Source organism: Glycine max, chromosome 8, assembly GCF_000004515.6.
Source record: "Glycine max cultivar Williams 82 chromosome 8, Glycine_max_v4.0, whole genome shotgun sequence".
Lineage (NCBI taxonomy): Eukaryota > Viridiplantae > Streptophyta > Magnoliopsida > Fabales > Fabaceae > Glycine > Glycine max.
In genome coordinates, this window is record NC_038244.2 from 14,047,406 (window position 1) to 14,067,162 (window position 19,757).

The 19,757-nt window shown below is 33.4% G+C and overlaps 2 protein-coding genes, 1 long non-coding RNA gene and 3 pseudogenes across 4 annotated transcripts; 2 read left to right on the plus strand and 4 right to left on the minus strand.

The window, feature by feature from the left end:
* Positions 1–1,173: 1,173 nt before the first annotated feature.
* Positions 1,174–2,262, minus strand: LOC121175310 (uncharacterized). Its single transcript, XR_005892597.1, has 2 exons — positions 1,724–2,262; positions 1,174–1,563 (listed from the first exon to the last, which is right to left on the minus strand). It is a non-coding gene; the product is annotated as an uncharacterized lncRNA (long non-coding RNA).
* Positions 2,263–2,560: 298 nt separating this feature from the next.
* LOC100819387 (pentatricopeptide repeat-containing protein At1g73710) lies at positions 2,561–6,697 on the minus strand. The gene is made up of 2 exons (XM_006585374.4): positions 3,491–6,697; positions 2,561–3,393 (listed from the first exon to the last, which is right to left on the minus strand). The coding sequence occupies exon 1, from the start codon at positions 6,538–6,540 to the stop codon at positions 3,571–3,573; it is 2,970 nt and encodes a 989-aa protein (XP_006585437.2). The 5' UTR covers positions 6,541–6,697; the 3' UTR covers positions 2,561–3,393; positions 3,491–3,570.
* A 1,985-nt stretch (positions 6,698–8,682) lies between these two features.
* GSTU38 (tau class glutathione S-transferase) lies at positions 8,683–10,099 on the plus strand. Its single transcript, NM_001251783.2, has 2 exons — positions 8,683–9,061; positions 9,546–10,099. Exons 1-2 carry the CDS (start codon positions 8,741–8,743, stop codon positions 9,891–9,893), a joined length of 669 nt encoding a protein of 222 aa, NP_001238712.2. The 5' UTR covers positions 8,683–8,740; the 3' UTR covers positions 9,894–10,099.
* Positions 10,100–12,008: 1,909 nt separating this feature from the next.
* Positions 12,009–12,608, plus strand: LOC121175306 (glutathione S-transferase 3-like; annotated as a pseudogene).
* Positions 12,609–14,539: 1,931 nt separating this feature from the next.
* LOC100820445 (probable glutathione S-transferase) lies at positions 14,540–16,773 on the minus strand (annotated as a pseudogene).
* LOC100819909 (probable glutathione S-transferase) lies at positions 15,725–17,068 on the minus strand (annotated as a pseudogene). The gene is made up of 2 exons (XR_003267890.2): positions 16,635–17,068; positions 15,725–16,291 (listed from the first exon to the last, which is right to left on the minus strand). The product of XR_003267890.2 is annotated as a probable glutathione S-transferase (transcript).
* Positions 17,069–19,757: the final 2,689 nt, after the last annotated feature.

Genomic DNA, 19,757 nt, shown 5'->3' on the forward strand with positions numbered 1-19,757 from the left:
TTTAATCTAATGATTGAGATTGATCATTCTCATTCTAATATGATACATCCTATATATATATATATATATATATATATATATATAAAGTGAAACATGCTAATAAGAATTAAGTTTGGTTTAAATATCATATTGGTCCTGTATATTATCATTTTTTATTTTTGGTTTCATTTTTTAATTTTGGTCCCTATCATCTACTTTCATTAAAAAAAAAAAAGAGGTAAGACATCATTGTGTGCCATATAAGCAAAATATGATGTCATCACATGCCAGGTCAACAAAAATAACATATCATCAATGTTACTATCGATAATATCACGTTAACGATGACGTCAAATGAAATGAAAAAATAGAATTTATATAAACTAAAAATAAAAGAATAAAAAATATTTGTCTGCAAATGTCATTAAAGTTGTGCATATTCATGTTTTCGAATATTTATGTGTTACAAAAATAATATGACAACTATCATATTAAAAACAATTGATGCAAAAGATAATGAGAAAAATGGTTATACACTAAAAGTATAATTTTTTTATACAATTATCCAATCACAGTCTACTATGTATAGTAAATTTATTGTTTTTTAAATTAATTATTTTTAAGTAATTCAAACAATAATTTATAATTGGATAATAATGTAAATTTATTTTACACTAGTGCATAAACATTAAACTTAAAGATAATTAAAAAAATCTAACAAATTAAATCTTATGAGTTTTTTTTGGGATGCAGCATGAATAGAAAAAGCAAGAGACAAGAAAGCTTAACACATGGTCAGGGAATCTTTCATAAGTTTCTCTATAAACACATCGATCAAAAGGAGAGTCTCCTCTTTGCTCCAAAATACTTGAACAGATATCCTAACTAGCCAAGGTATTTGCCACCTTATTAGAATCACAAGACGCACATGCAATCAGAAAATTCCAATTATTTCTCACTAGCACTATTTTCCCCCCTACAATCTTGGATGCATATTTGTGAATGAAAAAGCATAGTTCTACCACAGATGGATGGATTATGCGGTAGACGTGATTAATGATACTCTAACATATGCAAATATTTTAATTAATTCATTATTACTTATTTTATTTTATCTTAAATTTGTACATGATACTTAAGATCATACTTAAATATTTGGCTATGGAATTCGCACGTGCCAATAATAAATTCTTATTCACTTTTAAACAACACGTGTGCTGCTTGTTTTGCAAACTTTTCTAATCATGAGTACTAGAAGCATGTTCTCATGGGACAACTGAAGACAAACAATTTAAACATTACACGTTACATAATTATGATTCTTATCCAAAGCTTTGAAACAATCACAAACAACAATTTCCTTGCCAGGAAATGAATCTTCTAGCAAAATTCTCAGAAACCGTAATCTTGCAAAAACTATTTTTCCAATAGTGATTCCCATGTATTAGAAAAGTGGACCCCCTAATAAAGAGTAGAGCTCAGGCTGATTGCTGAGAACTCTACCTTTACAAATTTGACAATTTAAAGCAGCTACAACTGCCTCAATAGCTTCTGCTCAATCTAAGCTGCCCCAAAAGGATCTTCCTGCATTATTGCATTTGTAAGCTCTTCGGGCTATTAAAATCGCTTTCATGTATAATAATGGAGGGTCTAAAAGTTATGATTTTAAAATTACTGAGTCACAAAACTTAGGTAGCTGTGCATAACCAATGTTTCCATATAAGCACTCATTGAATGAAATTACCATGAGATCAAGCAACAATAATATCACTGCAACTAAAGGGCGTTCTTCAGGTGGAGAGCCTTCTGAAGGTAAACGAAGAAAATGTGCATCATGTTTAAGATTCATCATCTTCGAGTCCTCTTCAGAACTTTAAAATCTTTGGTTCTTCTGATAAGATTCCAAAAGGTTGTCAACATTTTCAATAGAAAAAAAAAACGGCACACAAAACAAATATGTCAGCAAAGGTAAGAAAGAAGCACATACCAATCAAGGTAGAGCAACACAGCTAGCCCAGACAAGACACACACAACCATTGGAATTTCGTTTACTACTGAATACTGATAAGTGATAACAATGAGTTTCATGTAACAAAGTCCTGTCTATATTGATTATGTTACAAAGTCCCACAACCAACCAAAGTTCCTCCAATTAGACCCATGAAATGTGAGGAGATGCGTGTTTGTTAATTTTTTTTAAATGTTTTTAAAATCAAATTAATTTTTTTGACATAAAAATAAAATAAAATAAAAAACAAATTTTATATTGAGAAAAAATAACATAAAAATGTATATTTTAAAGTTAAATTTAATTTTTTATTAGCATACATTTTTTCTATAACATTCATATTTCTTTCTACTCTCTTTTTAACTAATCAAAACAAGCAGAGAATTTTTTTTCACTTTTTCCTTTTCATTTCTATTCATCTAAATTCTAAACTATAAGTTTTTCACTTCTATTTTTCATTTCACTCATCAAAACTACACATTTTTCTATTCTATTTCCCTTCTATTTACATATTTGGCATTTCTTCCTCCCTATTTCACTCCTCATACAAACACAGTATTTTTTTATTTTTTATTTTATCAGCAAAAATAGATATGTATTCATATGAAGTACCAGAGGTACATACAATACATAAGGAATTAGACCATATAGATGGTTCCAGAATCAGACTAAAACACAGTCTTGATAGGAACCAACCAATGGCTGAGAAAACATAGGCTGAAAGATTGATTTGTTATGTGAACTCCTCAACTAAACAAAACCATTCCTAAGGTTACTTGACCACTGATTAAAATGTATTGTAAAATTCCTCTCTAAACCTTCTAAGCCAGGTCCAGAGAAGAAAAACTGCGTCTTCAAACACTTTGTTGCCATTGAACACTGCATTGGACCATGTCAGGGCCAACCACCAACATTGCCACCTATTTACCCTTATGACCTTGTCCAGACCTGAACCATGTCGGAGGAAGTGCTGTCTTGGAGTTTGTGGGGTAGCACCTTGAATATTCAGCCAGGACATGGATTCCCACCAGAGAGGTTGGATTTTACTGCAGTGAATGAATAAATGGGCTTCATCCTCCTCTGAACATCTGCAGAAAGGGCAAGACATATCGATGATCTGCAGCTGTCTTCTGTGTAAATTTGTTCTTGTTGGCAGCCTGTTTCTAAGTAATCGCCAAGCAAAGACTGAGATTTTGCTTGGAACTTTTATCTTCCATAGCATCTCAAAGCATTCAAATTGGCTTCCCTCAGCTATTTCCCCCTAAGCATGTTGTACAAACACAGTATTAGTACGAACCTACAAGAAAGGACTGAAAATAGTCCAATCTCTACATCACAGGCCATAATTGACCTCAATTCTTGTCAATTTGGGTTAATGCTCTTCCAATATATATCATCCCTTCTTCCTGTCAGCAGTGAGAAAGGATATTAGATTTCTGAAATCCAATTCTACATTTTGAATCTGTAGATTTTCATCTACGAATTTAAAGCACTGAAACTAACCTGAACAAAACTGCATTCGTATTCATCTTTGTACAGTATTTCAACAACCTCAACATGAAACTGAAGAAGCTTCATCAGAATCAGTCATATTCAGTTTCATATTCATCTTCACTTCCAACTTCATATTCAGCTTCACTTCCAGTTGCATATTCAGTTTCACTTTCAATTTCAGAATGTTCTTTTGAGTTGAATGTGAATTTCATCTCTTGGCTAACTAACTCGGCAAGATCCTTCCTGTTGCAAATTTTATAGGCATCTATAATAGCCTTGAACAAAGATTCATTCGACTCAATCTCGCCATATTCTAATTGGCTATATATCCGTTTCACACCTTCAACCATGCCAGCCTTTCCATAACAACCTACCAAATAAATATACGTTACAAGATCAGGTCCCAGATGTTCATCCCGCATTTTCATATATATATTCAAGGCCTTGTTGATATCTCCAGCTGAACCATATGCATAGATTGCCACATTAAAGGCAGAGGAGTCCAGATCGACCTCAGATTCTATGAATGTTTGAGCAGATTCAAGTGCCAAATTATGCATACCAACTAAAGAGTACAAAGCTGTGAAGGTTGTTTGCCGAGCATAAGGTTTCCCCTCCTGGTAAGATGACTCTAACTGTGCCACTGCCTCAGTGGGAATCCCTCCCTTCTTTAATATAGTGAATAACACTTTAAAAGTCCCATCATTTGGCAACAGCTTCTGAGATATCATCTCATGTATTAATTCACCACATTCATAGAATTGCCCGTTGGCAGCATAACACACCAGTACCTTATTATATGAAACACAATCCCTCAGTAAACCTGACAGTTTCATCTCCTCTGCAATCTCAATGGCCTCGTCAATCAGGCCGACACCCTTGTAAAGATACATGATAGTTGCATATGAAATTGCATCAGCCCGGCCCATTTCTCTCAAATTTTCAAAAGCCAACTTGGCTTCAGATACCAAGCCAAGATCTGCAAAGAGACCAATCATACTATTACATGCAACTAAGTCAAGACCCCCTTCCATGTTCTTCATCCGCTCATAGATGGCTTTTGCTCCTTCCAAGTTTCCAACCTTACAATAAGACTTTAGTAGGGATGTTAAAACAACTAAATTTGAGGATAATCCAGATTCTTCCATCATGTGGAAGTATTTAAGTGCCTCTTCGAGACTACCATGTTCGGCAAATCCATTTATTAAAGATCCATACACTACCTCATTTGGTTTTACTCCAGTTCTTACCATTTCCTTGAACACACTGACTGCATCAGAAAGCTGACCAAGGCGAGCATAACATCCAATAACAGCAGAAAAAGTTTGACAAGGTGGCTTAAACCCCACTTCCTGCATTTCATCCACGAGGTCCATTGCTTGGTCCACTAAATCAGCACCAGATAACATTTGAACAAGGGAATTATACGTGCTTTCGTTTGGCCAAGTCCCGTGATTTTTCATCCCCTTAAAGAGAGAAATAGCCTTGTCATAAAGTTTTGCTTTGCCATAAGCTTTGATCATGACATTGCACTCTAGAACATCCCTTTTCCGCCCTGCCAAGTTCCTTCCCCTGTAAAACACATCCTCTGCTTCCTCCCAGAGTCCTTTCTCAGCAAAAACATCCATAATCGCAGAACGAATATTCGATGACATCTCCCCATTCACTTGAAACTTCTTCAGCAAGTCAAATGCTTTATCAACATCCCCCTCACCAACATACATCTCCACAATACCAGGAACACAATGCTCATCAACAGACACAAAAGCCCTCTCCATTTCATCAATCAAATCCTCCACCTCTCGAACCATATTCTTCCTGCACAACACGCCAAGCAGAGCCCGGTAAGTCACCTCATCCGGACACAACCCAGCCTCCCTAATCCTCTTGTAACACAAAACCGCAGCACCAATATCCCTGGCTTCAGCATACAAAGACAGAAAAATGTTAAAAGTCTTGGTATCCGGTGCCACGCCTTTCTCCTCCATCATCCCAAGCAAAGCCTCCGCCTCTGCCAAATCACCTTGACTCCCACAAACAAAAATCATGGTATTAAAAGTCCACACATCCACCGCCACGCCGGCCTTCAACATCTCCGCGAAAACCTCCGCTGCCTCGCTCAACCTCCCCGCCTTACCATACAAATCAATCAACACATTATAAGTATTAGAGAGCCGCGGCTTCTGCGGTCCATTCAACGAACTCGAATTCGTTGAACGCGCCTCACCAGAAACCGGTGCTCTTCCACCAATCTTAAACAACTCAGTGGAGAGAAACTGCTTGAAACTAATCCCCATTGATGCAGACCCATTACTACTATTATTAATCCCTAAAGAATCCTCTAATTCAAGATCATTCAACTCAACCTTTCCCTCGCACCACCCTTTGTAAAACCTATGAGCCCTATCAAAATCCCCAACATCCTTCAGCACCTTAACAACAGTACACATAGTAACCTCGTCAGGGAAAAAGCCTCTCACCCTCATGTGGCGAATCCACAGAAGCGCTTCTTGAACGAGACCCGCTTTTCCGTACACGTCGACCAGCATGCTGTAGGTGTTGTTCGTGGGCAAGACTCCGTTTTTCGCCATGTCGAGCCAGCAGAGGCGTAACTGGTCCCATTGCTGGGCTTTTCCTAAGGCCCTGAGGACGACGTTGTAGTGAATCGCGTTGGGGGTGTACCACGTTTGGGACTTGAACCATTCGAAGATTCTTGCCGCGCGTTGCCACGTGGATTGTTCCTTGAGGAGGACGGTGATTTCTTTGGGGGAGAGAGGGGAGGGGAGGGTGGAGAGGGCAGTTTCCAGGTCGGCGGCGGTGGAGAGGGTGCGGAGGAGGGAGGGGAGGGCGCCGCCGTAGGGTTTTTTCTTTTTCTTTTTTCTGTTTGGGGGGAGGGGGAGGGTGTTGGAGTGGAGAGAGAAAAGAGGGGGAGGGACACGTGGCGGGTGGTGGAGAGGGGTGAAGGGAAGAGAGAGGGGTTTGGGGAAGAGGGTGGTGTTGGTGAGGAAGGGAGAAGAAGAAGAAGAGGAGGGTTTTAGAGGGAGTGAAGTTGCGAACATGGTGGTTGTTGGGGGAAGAGAAGAGACTAGAGAGGTTAACCAAGACAAAATTCCCTATGATTTTTATTTTTATGTAATGGTCGGCGATTAGGGTTGTTGCATAGGTCGAACTACACAAGTAGTTTCATTCAGTTGCAATTGCAACTACCTAACTAACTTCTAAACACTATGGGTCTTCCGATAAAGGGTGCATGTTGTCCACTAAACAAAGAAAGTAGCATCGTGAAAATTCAAGTACAACCATAAAAATTTTGGAAAGTTCACATTAGATTCTTATAGACATGGCAATGGGGCAGGTCGGGTACGGGTATTATCTCCCAAATTCCTTACCTCGACTCCTCAACATATCCCCATACCCGTACCCGATATCCGACGGGTTTGAGTTTATTGTCCCATCCCGTAACCGTCGGGTATCGGGTAGCCCCAACCTCATTTCACACACCATTTAGAAAAATATTTTTTTTTAAAAAAAAATATTAAAAATTTGATTTTAGAAAAAAATAAATTGATTATTAAATATTTATTTTTAACTACTTATATATCAATAAATTTATTATAACGCGTGTGTCTACATAAATAGTTAAGAAAATAATATTAAATTATGTAAAAATTTTAAAATAAAATTAACTAGTAATAAAAATTATATGCCTTTTGATTAAATTATGCAAAAATTTTAAAGATTTTAAGTGGCGGGACGGGGTCGGGACGGGTCTAGTAATCTCATACCCGTACCCGTATCCGACTTTTGGTTATCAGGGAAAACCCGAACCCGTACCCATACCCGGTCAACTCGGGTATTACCCGTCAAAGTCGGGACGGATTCGGACGGGTACCCACGGATATAAATTTTCTTGTCATGTCTAGATTCTTATCCACTGGTGTCAATCTATATTGACTCTTTTTATCCATCAAAAAGCTAAAACAATAGCCTTATATTTACTATAAACATTGTTAATGACATTTGAGACAGTAAAAGGACATAGGGATGAAAGACAAATATCCAATCAATCAAACTTTGACCACAAACTACTCATATCTTAGCTAGATGGTCAGCCTAAGAATTATCTTCCCTAAACATGTGTTGGCAATCCAACTTTAAGTTCGCAGACATTGTTAAAGTTATTATCCGAGGTATTTATTTGTTTAGGTGTTTGAAAGCTCATCATGATTTTTTGTTCTTGTTAAAAGGTACCTATATGGATTAAGAGAGGATGATGTATATAAATTATCATTGGTCTGGATTTCTAACCAATGTGAAACTTTATGACTAATGGAACAAACCCCCAATCAAGGTTAAGAGACAAGAGTAATCTAGACCCTCCTTCTAACACCAATGTTTTAATCTATAGTCTCTAGACATTAGGATCATCATCCAAAATATTGTTCGCTTAGAACTCTATCATGATGTTTTTCTTTTGATAAAAGACACCTATACAGGATAAGGGAGCATAATGTATATAAACTACCATTGATCTTATCTCCTAAGCAATGTAGGATTTTGTGACTATTGAAATAGTTGAAAATACATATTCTAATTGCGATTTCTAAATTGATAATGTTGTGGATTAAAGGTGCATAGGAATGAAGAGAATAAACCCTATCAACAATAGTCTTGACGGCTATGGCTATCAATGGAGTCAGATTCATAAATGGTATCTTGCATATATATATATATATATATTTAAAATTATTTTTCCTATTTTCATATGTCAATGTTTTAGAAAAATCTTATTATTGTCATTATAAAAAAAAGATTACTTTATTCTTTTTCTTTGAAAAGAGTATTCTTTGTAAGATATAGTCATCGGCGTTAACATTAAATTAATAAAGAAAGAAAACATGGAAATGCTTCCAAATTTTAGTAAAACGTTGATTCATGTCAAAACGTAAGTGCGAACGTAATAAGTAATAACCAAGGTCTTTATCAGCCGTCTCGTATATAGGAACATTTCAAAACCAATTTCATATTTTCAATTCCTAAAACGTTGATTCATGTCAAAACTTAAGTGCAAACGTAATAAGTAATAACCAAGGTCTTTATCAGCCGTCTCATAGGAACATTTCAAAACCAATTTCATATTTTCAATCCCTAAAAGGTTGACTGTATCAGTATAAAAGAACCACCATGCTGTAGCCAACAGCATCTACACTTGTTTCCATCTCACAACTCCAATAGTGTTTTTGATGATCTTGTGCAGCAATGTCGCACGACGAGGTGGTTCTGTTGGATGCATGGGGAAGCATGTTTGGGATGAGGGCATGGATTGCATTGGAAGAAAAGGGTGTTAAGTATGAACACAAGATGGAGGATCTCAACAACAAGAGCTCTTTGCTTATGCAGATGAACCCTATTTACAAGCAAATTCCAGTTCTCATCCATAATGGCAAACCAATTTCTGAATCTGCAATTATAGTGCAGTACATTTATGAGGTCTGGAATGACAACAAAGCTCCAATCTTGCCCTCTGATCCTTATGAGAGAGCTCAAGCCAGATTCTGGGTAGATTACATTGACAAAAAGGTACGTAGAAGCTGGTTTAATGTGTAGATCATGTGATTTCTTTTTTGGGTCTACTCAAATTTGGAAGGTTCAATTCAAAATTTGATGATTGATATCCACGCTCAACTCTTGAGTCTTGATTAATAATCTGTTTATATAATTGTTTCCAAATTAGATCTTTGGTGAATTTAGATATTATAAAAGGTAGTAAGTTTAATTCAGTTGATTGAGTAGAGTATTTGATCTGTTATAACCTTCTTATTACTTATTTTTTATTCCAATGGATAAAAAAATAGTCTAAAAGGTGGACAAAAATTTGTATTATTAAAATAAATTTTATTAAACTTCAAAGCAAATGAGTGTTTCTAATGGGAGTCCAAATGAGAATATATAATTGGTTTTTAGTAACCTTTATATTTTGGTGGGAGGAGTATTAGAATTTTATATTTTGTACGTTAAATTTATGTTTTTATTACCAATAATAGTTTTGTGATATTCAATGCAGGTGTATCCTGCTTGGAATAAAATGTGGCTTTCTAAAGGAGAAGAAGAGCATGAGGCAGGGAAGAAGGAGTTAATCTCCGTCTTTAAGCAACTAGAAGAGACATTGGGTGACAAAACTTTTTATGGAGGTGACACGTTTGGGTTTGTTGATATTGCTCTGATCACTTTCTATAGTTGGTTTTATACTTTTGAGACATATGGCAACTTTGAAATGGAAGGAGAGTGTCCTAAACTCGTGGCTTGGGCTAAGAGATGCATCCAGAGAGAGACTGTGTCCAAAGTTCTTCCTGATGAGAAGGAGTTGTATGATGCAGTTGTGGAAATGAAGAAGGAACTTGATTCGAAATAGAGGAACTTCGTGGATCAACCCAATGAAGATTTGCATGTTAAAAGGCCTTGAGTACTTTAATTTTGTGTTTGTTTAGCTCGGGTTATTTATGGTTTGCCCAACACTTAGGATTTCTACTCTTTACAAGATTAAGATGGGGGTTGAATGTCGTTATTTTTGTTTTAAGTTGTGCACCTATGATCAATAAAATCTCATTTTATCAAGTCATCGAAATAGTTGTTTTCCTCACTAGCTAGTTTTTGGCACTAAAATAATTAGTATCCGAATTGGCCGTAACCTATATCGGCTAAGAGTGTAAATCCTGTAGTAAAATAAAGGTTAAATGTACTAGGTTTTTCAATTATTAAATAGTTTAATTGAATTCTCTAATTATTTAAAATAATTTAATTAGATCATCTGGATATTTAAAATAATAGTTAAAATCACAACAATATTATTGATCCATCTAAGACTTATCTCCTAGATATGATGACACTAGATTTTTTTATAAAGAAAAAAAAATTCTATGGTGTCCTCATTAATTTGGAGGTATTGATATAATTGATTTTTCAACTAATTAATAGAAATTAATTTGTATTATTTTATTGTTATTTTAAAATTTAATGATAATTTGAAGAAAAAAAACTTCAATTTTTTTAAAAAAATTTGTTAGATTAATTTAAAGAAAAAGAAGGTATACCAATTAACATAATAACAAGCAAAATGGTATGACAGCAAATCAAGAAAGTGATTAAAAAAATCCACAAGTTTAAAATTTTGAATTTATTCTTATCTTTGTTTTAAGTCTTTGTATTTTAAGAATTGTATGTATTTTATATAATTCTACCATATGCAAAAGATATTCATTGCTTATCTTTCTACCATTTTCATTTTCCGTGTTTACTATAATTGTTGCTTGTAACTTTATTTATTTTTATTGACAGCGATAGTTTGATTTAAATTTGCAATTTAAAAAAAGTTTGCAACATTATCTCCAAAAGTACTCCTAATGAGTAGTCTCTGATCTGGTTGAGACATTTGATATGAGAATTTCCTTTTGCAAATGTAAGAAAAAAAATATTTCTCTATTGTATTGATGCTAGGATACGTTTGTCATTATTGGAGCTCACGAGTCACGACATTCTTCTAGATTGGAAATGTCTTGTTTGGATACGTTCTCCTTGAATAAAAAAAAAAAATTGTTTGTAATATATACATCATATAAAATTATTTTTCTGATCATCTTTTGCTTTAGATGATAATAAAAAAGGTATTTAGACACGTAGTTTAGAGGGTATGGTGGAGCATGTGATAGGTAAATTGAATAGACGTAATTGCTAACGTAATATACATACGAATATTTTTTTCTATCTCAACAAAAACATTTGACGAAACAATGATTTAGGGGTATTTTTTAAAAATTATTAAATGGGAATAAATTTTAAACAAACATTCAGGAAGGAATTGTAAGGTATTTGAAGTGGTAAATAATATTATTTTAGTTTTATTTAATATTTATATTTTTATATATTTTTTATTTAATATTTTTATATTTTGTATATTGTTTTTATTTAATATTTATATTTTTTTATGTTAAGATTTTTTTTCTAATTATAGTACATTCCAAAATTCGACTTTAAAATCATACATATCACCACAACTTCATTTTATTAGAGCTTTGTTTATATAAAATATATTACATAAAACAATATAGAAAATATAGATAATATTAAATAAAAAAATACAAATATTAAAAAAATATTAAATAAAATAATATATAAAAATATATAAAATATTACATAAAACTAAAAATAATATACAAAGTCGTATATTTTTTATTTAAATTAATATTTTTTATATTGTTTTATATAATATTATTTTATATTTTTATTTAATATTTTTTATATTTGTTAAATTATTTTATTTAATATATTTTCTATAAATGAAGCACTAATAAAATGAATTTGGGGTTATATATATATATGACTTTAAAGTTAAACTCGCTCGAATGTACTACAATTAGAAAAAAAAAATATAAAACATATAAAAGTATTAGATAAAAAAAAATATACAGAAATATAAAAAATATTAATTAAAATTTAAAATAAAATTATTAATTTAAATAAAATTATTTACGATTTTAATGTCATAAATTATTTAGGACTTCAAAGTAAAATTTAAAAAAAAATGAGATATCCTATTACTTATATGGATATTTATTTAAAATTTATTCCCATTTAGTATTTAGAAGAAAAAAATTAGCCTAAAAGGTCGTTTCGCCCATTTGAGAACTATCTGCACATTTCTTTATTGCAAAAAAATGTAAAAAGTTGTCTCATTATAAATGACCACTTGTCCTGTTAGTCCACAACATATCTACACTTTTCTGGCAAGTTCATAACTTGAGTTGGGTGTTTTGGTGATCCTTTGCAACGATGGCAGACGAGGTTGTTCTGTTGGATACATGGGCTAGCATGTTTGGAATGAGGGTTAGGATTGCATTAGCTGAAAAGGGTGTCAAGGAAGAGATTCTTAGGAACAAGAGTCCTTTGCTTTGCAAATGAACTCAATTCTCAAGAAAATTCCAGTTCTGATCCATAATGGCAAGCCCATTTGTGAATCTGCAATTATAGTGCAATACATTGATGAGGTCTGGAATGACGACAAAGCTCCAATCTTACCCTCTGACCCTTACCAGAGACTCAATGCTAATTAAAGAAACTACTCAATTTAGGGTGTGTTTGCATAGGATTTGCATCCAAAGCAACCAGCTTGCAAGCCAAAGCTTCCACACACCTGCTTTGGCTTTTTTGCTTTGGAAAGTGTGTAATTTTTCAGTTTAACGTGGATACAACGAGTATCCAAACACTCTTGGTGTTTAAGATCTTGAAGTCACAATAACTTGTTATGCATCTATCAGATGTGGGTTCAAGAATTGAAAATACCACTCATACCATTTGTGTATGATAATTTGGTGGGTCTCCATATTGCTTAGGAGTTAGGAAGCCTTCTTGTCCTCGAAATCAAGTAGCTCTTTCTTTCACCTATCAATTGGCTTTAAGCACCGAGGCATTTGTAGTCAAAATTGCTAATAAAGCACCATAGAATATAGAATATTATCATAATTTGCTAATACTGACTCAATGAAGAAAAATCTTCAGTTTCTTACTCATAGGATTGACTACTGTTCTTTGTTAGTTTAGTCCTCTTTGACATTGCAATGATACCATATGCAAAAGAGAGATATTCATAGCTCAATTTTATACCATGTTTAGCACTTTAGTGGCTTGTAACGTTTGCAATGTAAAAGGTTTGTAACATGTAATCTCTGAAAGTACTCCTAAGAAGTGTCTGATCAGGTTGTGACTTTTAAGTAAATTATTTATTTTGAAATAAGTGAATTTGCTGGTGCAAATATTTGAATAATCCAAAGTATTCTTAAGAAGTGTCTAATCAGGTTGTGACTTTTAAATAAATTATTTATTTTGAAATAAGTGAATTTGTGGGTGCAAATATTTGAATAATCCTAAGTATTCCTAAGAAGTGTCTGATCAGGTTGTGACTTTTAAGTAAATTATTTGTTTTGAAATAAGTGAATTTGCTGGTGCAAATATTTGAATAATCCAATATGTTATTCACAGAGTTACTATGTAAGAGAAAATTAGTTTCTCTATTTATTGATGCTTGGATAGAAATTATAAGGAATATATTTGTTTTACATAATTATAAGGAATATATATATTTTTTACATAATTATAAGGAATTTCCTAGATATTTGCCCATGTATGTCACTAAAGCTCACCACGTTCTTTTCAATTCATTTGGAATTGGCTTGTTTTTGCTCGTTAATCTCATTTTTTTGTTTTCTAGAGATTACGAGTAGTTATCAATTCAACAGGTGCTTGTGGTGTGTGACTGCTGTTGGTCCAAATAAATTTTGTTCAGTGAAAATCGATAGTCTTCCTTCTCATACTAAAAAACTTGTTCTTTCTCATGCAAACATAAAATGACTTTATATCACTGTCACAATCTTTTAGGTTTTAACCTTGGTTTAATTGTTGGATTTGTATAATCTTTCATATATATTTTTTTATTTTATAAAATTCTCATATTTTTATTAAAATTAAATATGTAAAACTCAAGATATTTTTAAGATAAAAAATATTAAGGAGCTATGAAAGTAATCTAAAATCCATAAAAAAGTGTGAAAAAAGAAAAAAAAAACTTGTGAACTAAAATCTATTTGCCCAACCCACAGCCCTTTCTGACATTTCAGAGTCCTTTGACTTGTGAGAGTGAAACAATATCTAATTGCTTTATGGGTTTTGATAAAACAGTGCCTAAAACATAATTTAGGAGCATTTTATGTTTTTTATGAAATATTTTTATTATTTTAAAATTGATTATAAAATATTTTTCATGTTATTAAAATAAAAAATACATGAATGGTGAAAAATTATTAATATTAGGTCAAGAGTGATTTAGAAAGGCTAGACACCCAACAGCAACCAAAAATTCTGCACTCTTTGCCCAGAAGCTGTTTGATGATTTGTCTGAGAGAATTTTAATTCTGTTTTTACTTGTTATTGCATGGTTCACATTTAAACTCCTGCACATCCTTTCATAATTTAAACGTACTTTGCCTAGAAAAATTGGTGCACAAATTGTTGAGTACAAACTTAGTCTATTCAGATACTTAGACTTTTCATTTATTACCACTTATCAGCGAGTTAACACCAACTAAAACAGAAAAATAAATGGCAGAATATGTAATATTAGTAAAGACCAAGTCTATCTCAGAGGCAAACTCTCACAGCTTCAAGAAACACTTCACAGTGTTCCCTTAGTTCAATATAAATTTGTTCTTATAATCCAAAACAGCCACATAAACCTCCCTCTCATCTGCAAGAGTTTCTGATACACTTTCCTTCTGCATGCATCTCTTGGCCCAGGAGATAAGTTTTGGGCACTTTCCCTCCACTTTGAAGTTTCCAAAGGTCTCATAAGTATAAAACCAGCAATAGAAAGGAATGAGAGCTACATCAACAAATCTAAATGTGTCACCCCCAAAATAAGGCTTGTCTCCATGAAACTCCTCCAATTACTTTAAGCTCTCTGGGAAGTCCTTCTTTGCCACCTCTTGCTCATATCCCCTAGAAATCCATATTTTCCTAGAAGCATGATACACCTACATTTTTTAGCACATAAGTCGTTACTGATAACTTTCAAGAACATACATGTTATATACTTAGATACAATAACTCTTATGTTCAAATTTTGAAATCTACCTTCTGATCTACAAAATCAGCCCAGAACCTGGCTTGAGCTTTATGGTAGAGAGCAGAGGGAAGCAAAGGACAATTATTGTGCCAAACTATATCAATATACTCAACAATTATGAGAGACTCACAGATTGGTCTTCCATGATGTATGAGAACTGGAATCTTTTTGTGAACTGGGTTCATTTCCTGAAGCAAGGGGCTCTTGTTGGTGAGATCTTGTTCCATGTACTTATATTTGATTACTTTCTCTGCCAAAGCTATCTTAGCTGTCATCCCAAAAATACCGAACCCTGAGCCTAACAAAACCACTTTGGCTTTTTTTTCCACCATTGCATTAGGCAGCAACTGCACTGAGAAAGTGAAGGGAACAAATATCTGGAAGTTTAGTTATCTTTGGTCCAAACAAGAGATATTGGTGTCAATCAAGTAATGTCAAGTGAATAATTTCATTAAACACTTGTAAATTTGTAACAAGGGTTTATTCCTAAGCTTGACTTTAGAAGTCGCTGTAATAAATTAAAAATAATGAATAAACTTCTCCATAAAATTTAATGAAAATTTATAGAAAGATTAAAAAAAAACATACATAAATTCAAGCAAACTTCAGTATACGGTATACACTTTGAATATTTATTAGGGATTACAAACATGCTTTAGCCATTTGAAAAAATACAAGTAGCAACCAAAGCCAAAAAGGCACATCTAAGTTCATTCTTGTAATGCCACTATTCAGAAGATAGAGCACACATGTAACTAGAGGCAATATTTCCCTATAGGCACCCTTCCTCTAGTTCACTCACTGTTCAAATTCTTTTTCTTCTTCGAAATAAACTCCTTGACCCTATGCTCCTCGGGAAAACATTTTGACACACTCTCTTTTTGAGTACACCTCTTAGCCCAAGCAATGAATTTGGGGTACTTGTCCTCGTTGATGAAATTGCCATATAAATTATAGGTATAAAAATAACAGATCAATGGAACTAGTGCAACATCCAGAAGACCAAGGTTGTCTCCACCAAAATAAGGCTTGTCCCCAAGTTGTTCTTCGAATAACTTCAGACACTCCAAAAATTCTTCCTTTGCAGCTTCTTTCTCTTCCCCTTCAGTTGTCCAAAACTTCAAGGCAATCTCACACATCTATTTCACAGTGGAAGTTGAGTAGCAAATTTCACATTTTTCAAACAATGGTTATTTGATAACAAGATAAAAAAAGGACAAAACTTGGACATAGTTCCATAATTGTTGTGTTAAAATCTCCAATCAGAATTGAAGTTTCACGTTGGTAATCTGTGTAATAAGAGGTTTCCAATGATATCAACGCAGATTATCAGATTATCGAGGTAAAACACCAATTTTGATTGGAAAACAATAACAAAAGTACATATAGAATTGCATCTAAGTTGTATATGATTGAAAAAACAGAAATAATCACATTCATAATAAAAAAATAAAAATGAAGCATCAGAGAGAAGTAAAGTACCTTAGTGTCGACATAGTTAGCCCAGAATCTAGCTTGTGATCTGTGGTAAGGATCAGAAGGCAACAAGGGAGATCGATCATCCAAACCTCATCGATATACTCAACAGCAATGAGTGACTCACAGATGGATCTGCCGTTGTGGATGAGAACTGGTATTTTCTTATGAACTGGATTCATTTGGAGGAGTAAAGGGCTCTTGTTGCTAAGGTTCTCTTCTCTATTCTCATACTTGATGCCCTTCACCTCTAGTGCGATGCGGACTCTCATCCCATAAGGGCTTAACCAGAAATTCAACAGAATCACCTCATTTCCCATTGCTGAGAAAGAAGATTCCAATGAAAGAAAATTAGTGCTGGAAGAAAAAGTGAGTGGCACATGAGTTTGGTGAGTCAACTTGTACAGAATGTGGAGGTGGATGATATCAGAAATGAAAATAAACTAACAGAAATGTCACTATCACTGATATTTCTATGCATGTTGTTTCGTCTGTATCATTTCTTGATAACAGCACCTGATTCAGACGGCAATTGAGACATTTCTTTTATTTATTTATTATTGTTATGATGATGATTATTATTATTCAAAAGGCTAATGGAGCAACAAAACAGAACTATAAACAATGATAATAATAATAAAAATTAAAACGGAAGCACTTATTCAAAATCGACGCATGATTTTATCTTAAATACAGGACTGAGTGTCATGTAAAAGGTACACCTTTATTACTGGCGTATAGCTAGCAAATTTGAGCTCTAAGGTTATCAGGTTCAATGATGAGAAGCTTGCATGGCTAAGAAATTGATCAAGAAACAGAATGATAAAGTATGAGAAATCATCCCTTAGAATAGCAGAACTTGTCATATGTAACTGTCAAAAGGAAGCTGTATAAATCCTTTTCATTGAATTCATGCCATATATGTTATAAGAACAAATGTTTTTTTTATGATTAACCTTAAGTTATAATAGTACTAAGAGGTCATAGGTAAATGGAACAATACCAGCCAGCTGGGCACATACAAGATGTTGACCAAGCATGATGTTACAAGTCTTAATGAAGTTCTGAACTCACAAGTTTGTTTCTTCTTTTTAATTATGCTCCCATTGTGCCAAGAAAGCATTAACAGTGACGCAAAGTGGAGGCATTGTTGTGTTGATGTTGCTCTCATTCCATTATATTGCTGGTTTTATACTTATATGACCATTGGAAACTTCAAAATGGAGACAGTGTGTCCAAAACTTATCTCCTGAGCCAAGAGATGCATGCAGAAGGAAAGAGTATATGAAACTGCTGCAGATGAGAAAGAGGTTTATCAGCCTAATCTTTATATTTATTCTTCTTTTTAATTAGCTATATACGTAACTGTTATTGCTTTTTTGGTACATTAGGAACATAATTAGAAGAAACAAACTTGTGAGTTCACAACTTCATAAAGACTTTTGTAACACCTTGGTTTGTCAACACCAAGATGGGCCCAGCTTCAAAAAAGAATTAATTAATAATAATCGACAAAGTATCATGTGAAGATTAATTGAGATTATAGTAGTCTCAAATTATGAAAATAAGTTTCATAAAACAGGCACTGTCATCCAGTTACTCAAGTATTACAAAACCAACAACCACATGAAAGATACATCAGAGGTTTTCCAAAACCTACACATTCCTACAGAAAGCATTAAGTTTGGCACATCTAAGTGCCTTTTATTACACAAATATTACTTAATTGAAAGGTTAAGAACGACCAATAGAAGACCAATACTTCACAATGGTCATTAAGCTCCAACCTACTCCATGCCTAACTTCTTTCTTAGATCCATAATGAACTTATAAACCTTATGCTCTGTCTTTCTGCAGGCACCTCTTGGCCCAAGCAATAAACTTGGGGCACTCACTCTCTATGTTGAGGCTGCCAAAAGTCTCAGGCTTTGAACCAAGTGTAGAATGGAACAAGTGCTATATCCACAAAACCAATATTGTCTCCTCCAAAATAAGTCTTGTCTCCAAGTTGTTCCTCCAACATAAATTGGGCTTCCATGAACTACTTCTTGGCAGCTTCTTTTTCTTCTCCTTTGATGTCCAAATCTTCCTTCCAAGATCATATATCTATTTGACATTGAGAATTAACACTCAATTAGATCATAAATTGTAAGAATGAATGAGAAGAGGATAAAGAGATAACAAATACATTTTGCTTGACATAGATCCACTTATAAAGATAATCTAATACTTCATTCTATATCTTGCTAAGTAGGCAGAGGAATATTTACCAAAAGAACAAAACTTTCAAACAGGGAAAGTAGCTTAACCACTTAATATAGGTTGTGGAAAATCTTGGAAAAAAAAAGGGATCTAAAGAAAGTAGCTATTTTGTATCCTAATGGGGACCATCATCCTTACATTATGCATCTCCCATGTTTCAGATTACATTCAACTAAGGGTAAGAATTAACAGCAACATTGACATGAAACAACCAAATTACATCATATTATACCATGGTTTTAAATAGCGTTCCGCAACCGCAATTGCGACCGCATTGTCAAGTTAATTTGACTCACCTTCGCATTTTCCTGGAATACGAAGGTTTTCTGAATTAAACTTGTGTGACATTAAACCATGCACTTTGTTTCATCTATTATTTACTGGCATTTATTTATTCATCTTATTTTTCGGTACTATTAAAAATATGCTTATTTTTTTATTTTATCTTGTTTTTATCTCATTTTTTAATACTTATTTTTTATATTTCCTTAATGTTCCATTAATTATGTGGATTTTATTAGTAAAAAATAAGTATTAAAAAATTTTACACCCTCAGCTAATCACGACATGTCACATATTTAAAAAACTTACTATCGTCACATTATTTAATAGAAATGCATTTTTTTTAATTAATATACTTTTTTAAACAATCAAACTTGAAAGTAAAAATAAAAAAAGTCATGTATAACCGTTTAACATAGATATGAATGCAAAACAGACATTTTGTTTGACATTAAAAAAATCTAACACAAAAGTTAAGAAATGTAATTAATAATTTAGAAGTCATAAATATTAGTCTTTCTCGTATTATATTTGTTGTTTAAGAAAAATAAATAATTCTAAAATAATTGTCATTTTAATTTTTTT

Coding starts and splice junctions, on each gene's coding strand:
- LOC100819387 (XM_006585374.4), bottom strand. CDS start 6,540: ATGTTCGCAACTTCACTCCCTCTAAAACCCTCCTCTTCTTCTTCTTCT.
- GSTU38 (NM_001251783.2), top strand. CDS start 8,741: ATGTCGCACGACGAGGTGGTTCTGTTGGATGCATGGGGAAGCATGTTT. Junction 9,062..9,545: donor TAGATTACATTGACAAAAAG/GTACGTAGAAGC, acceptor TATTCAATGCAG/GTGTATCCTGCTTGGAATAA.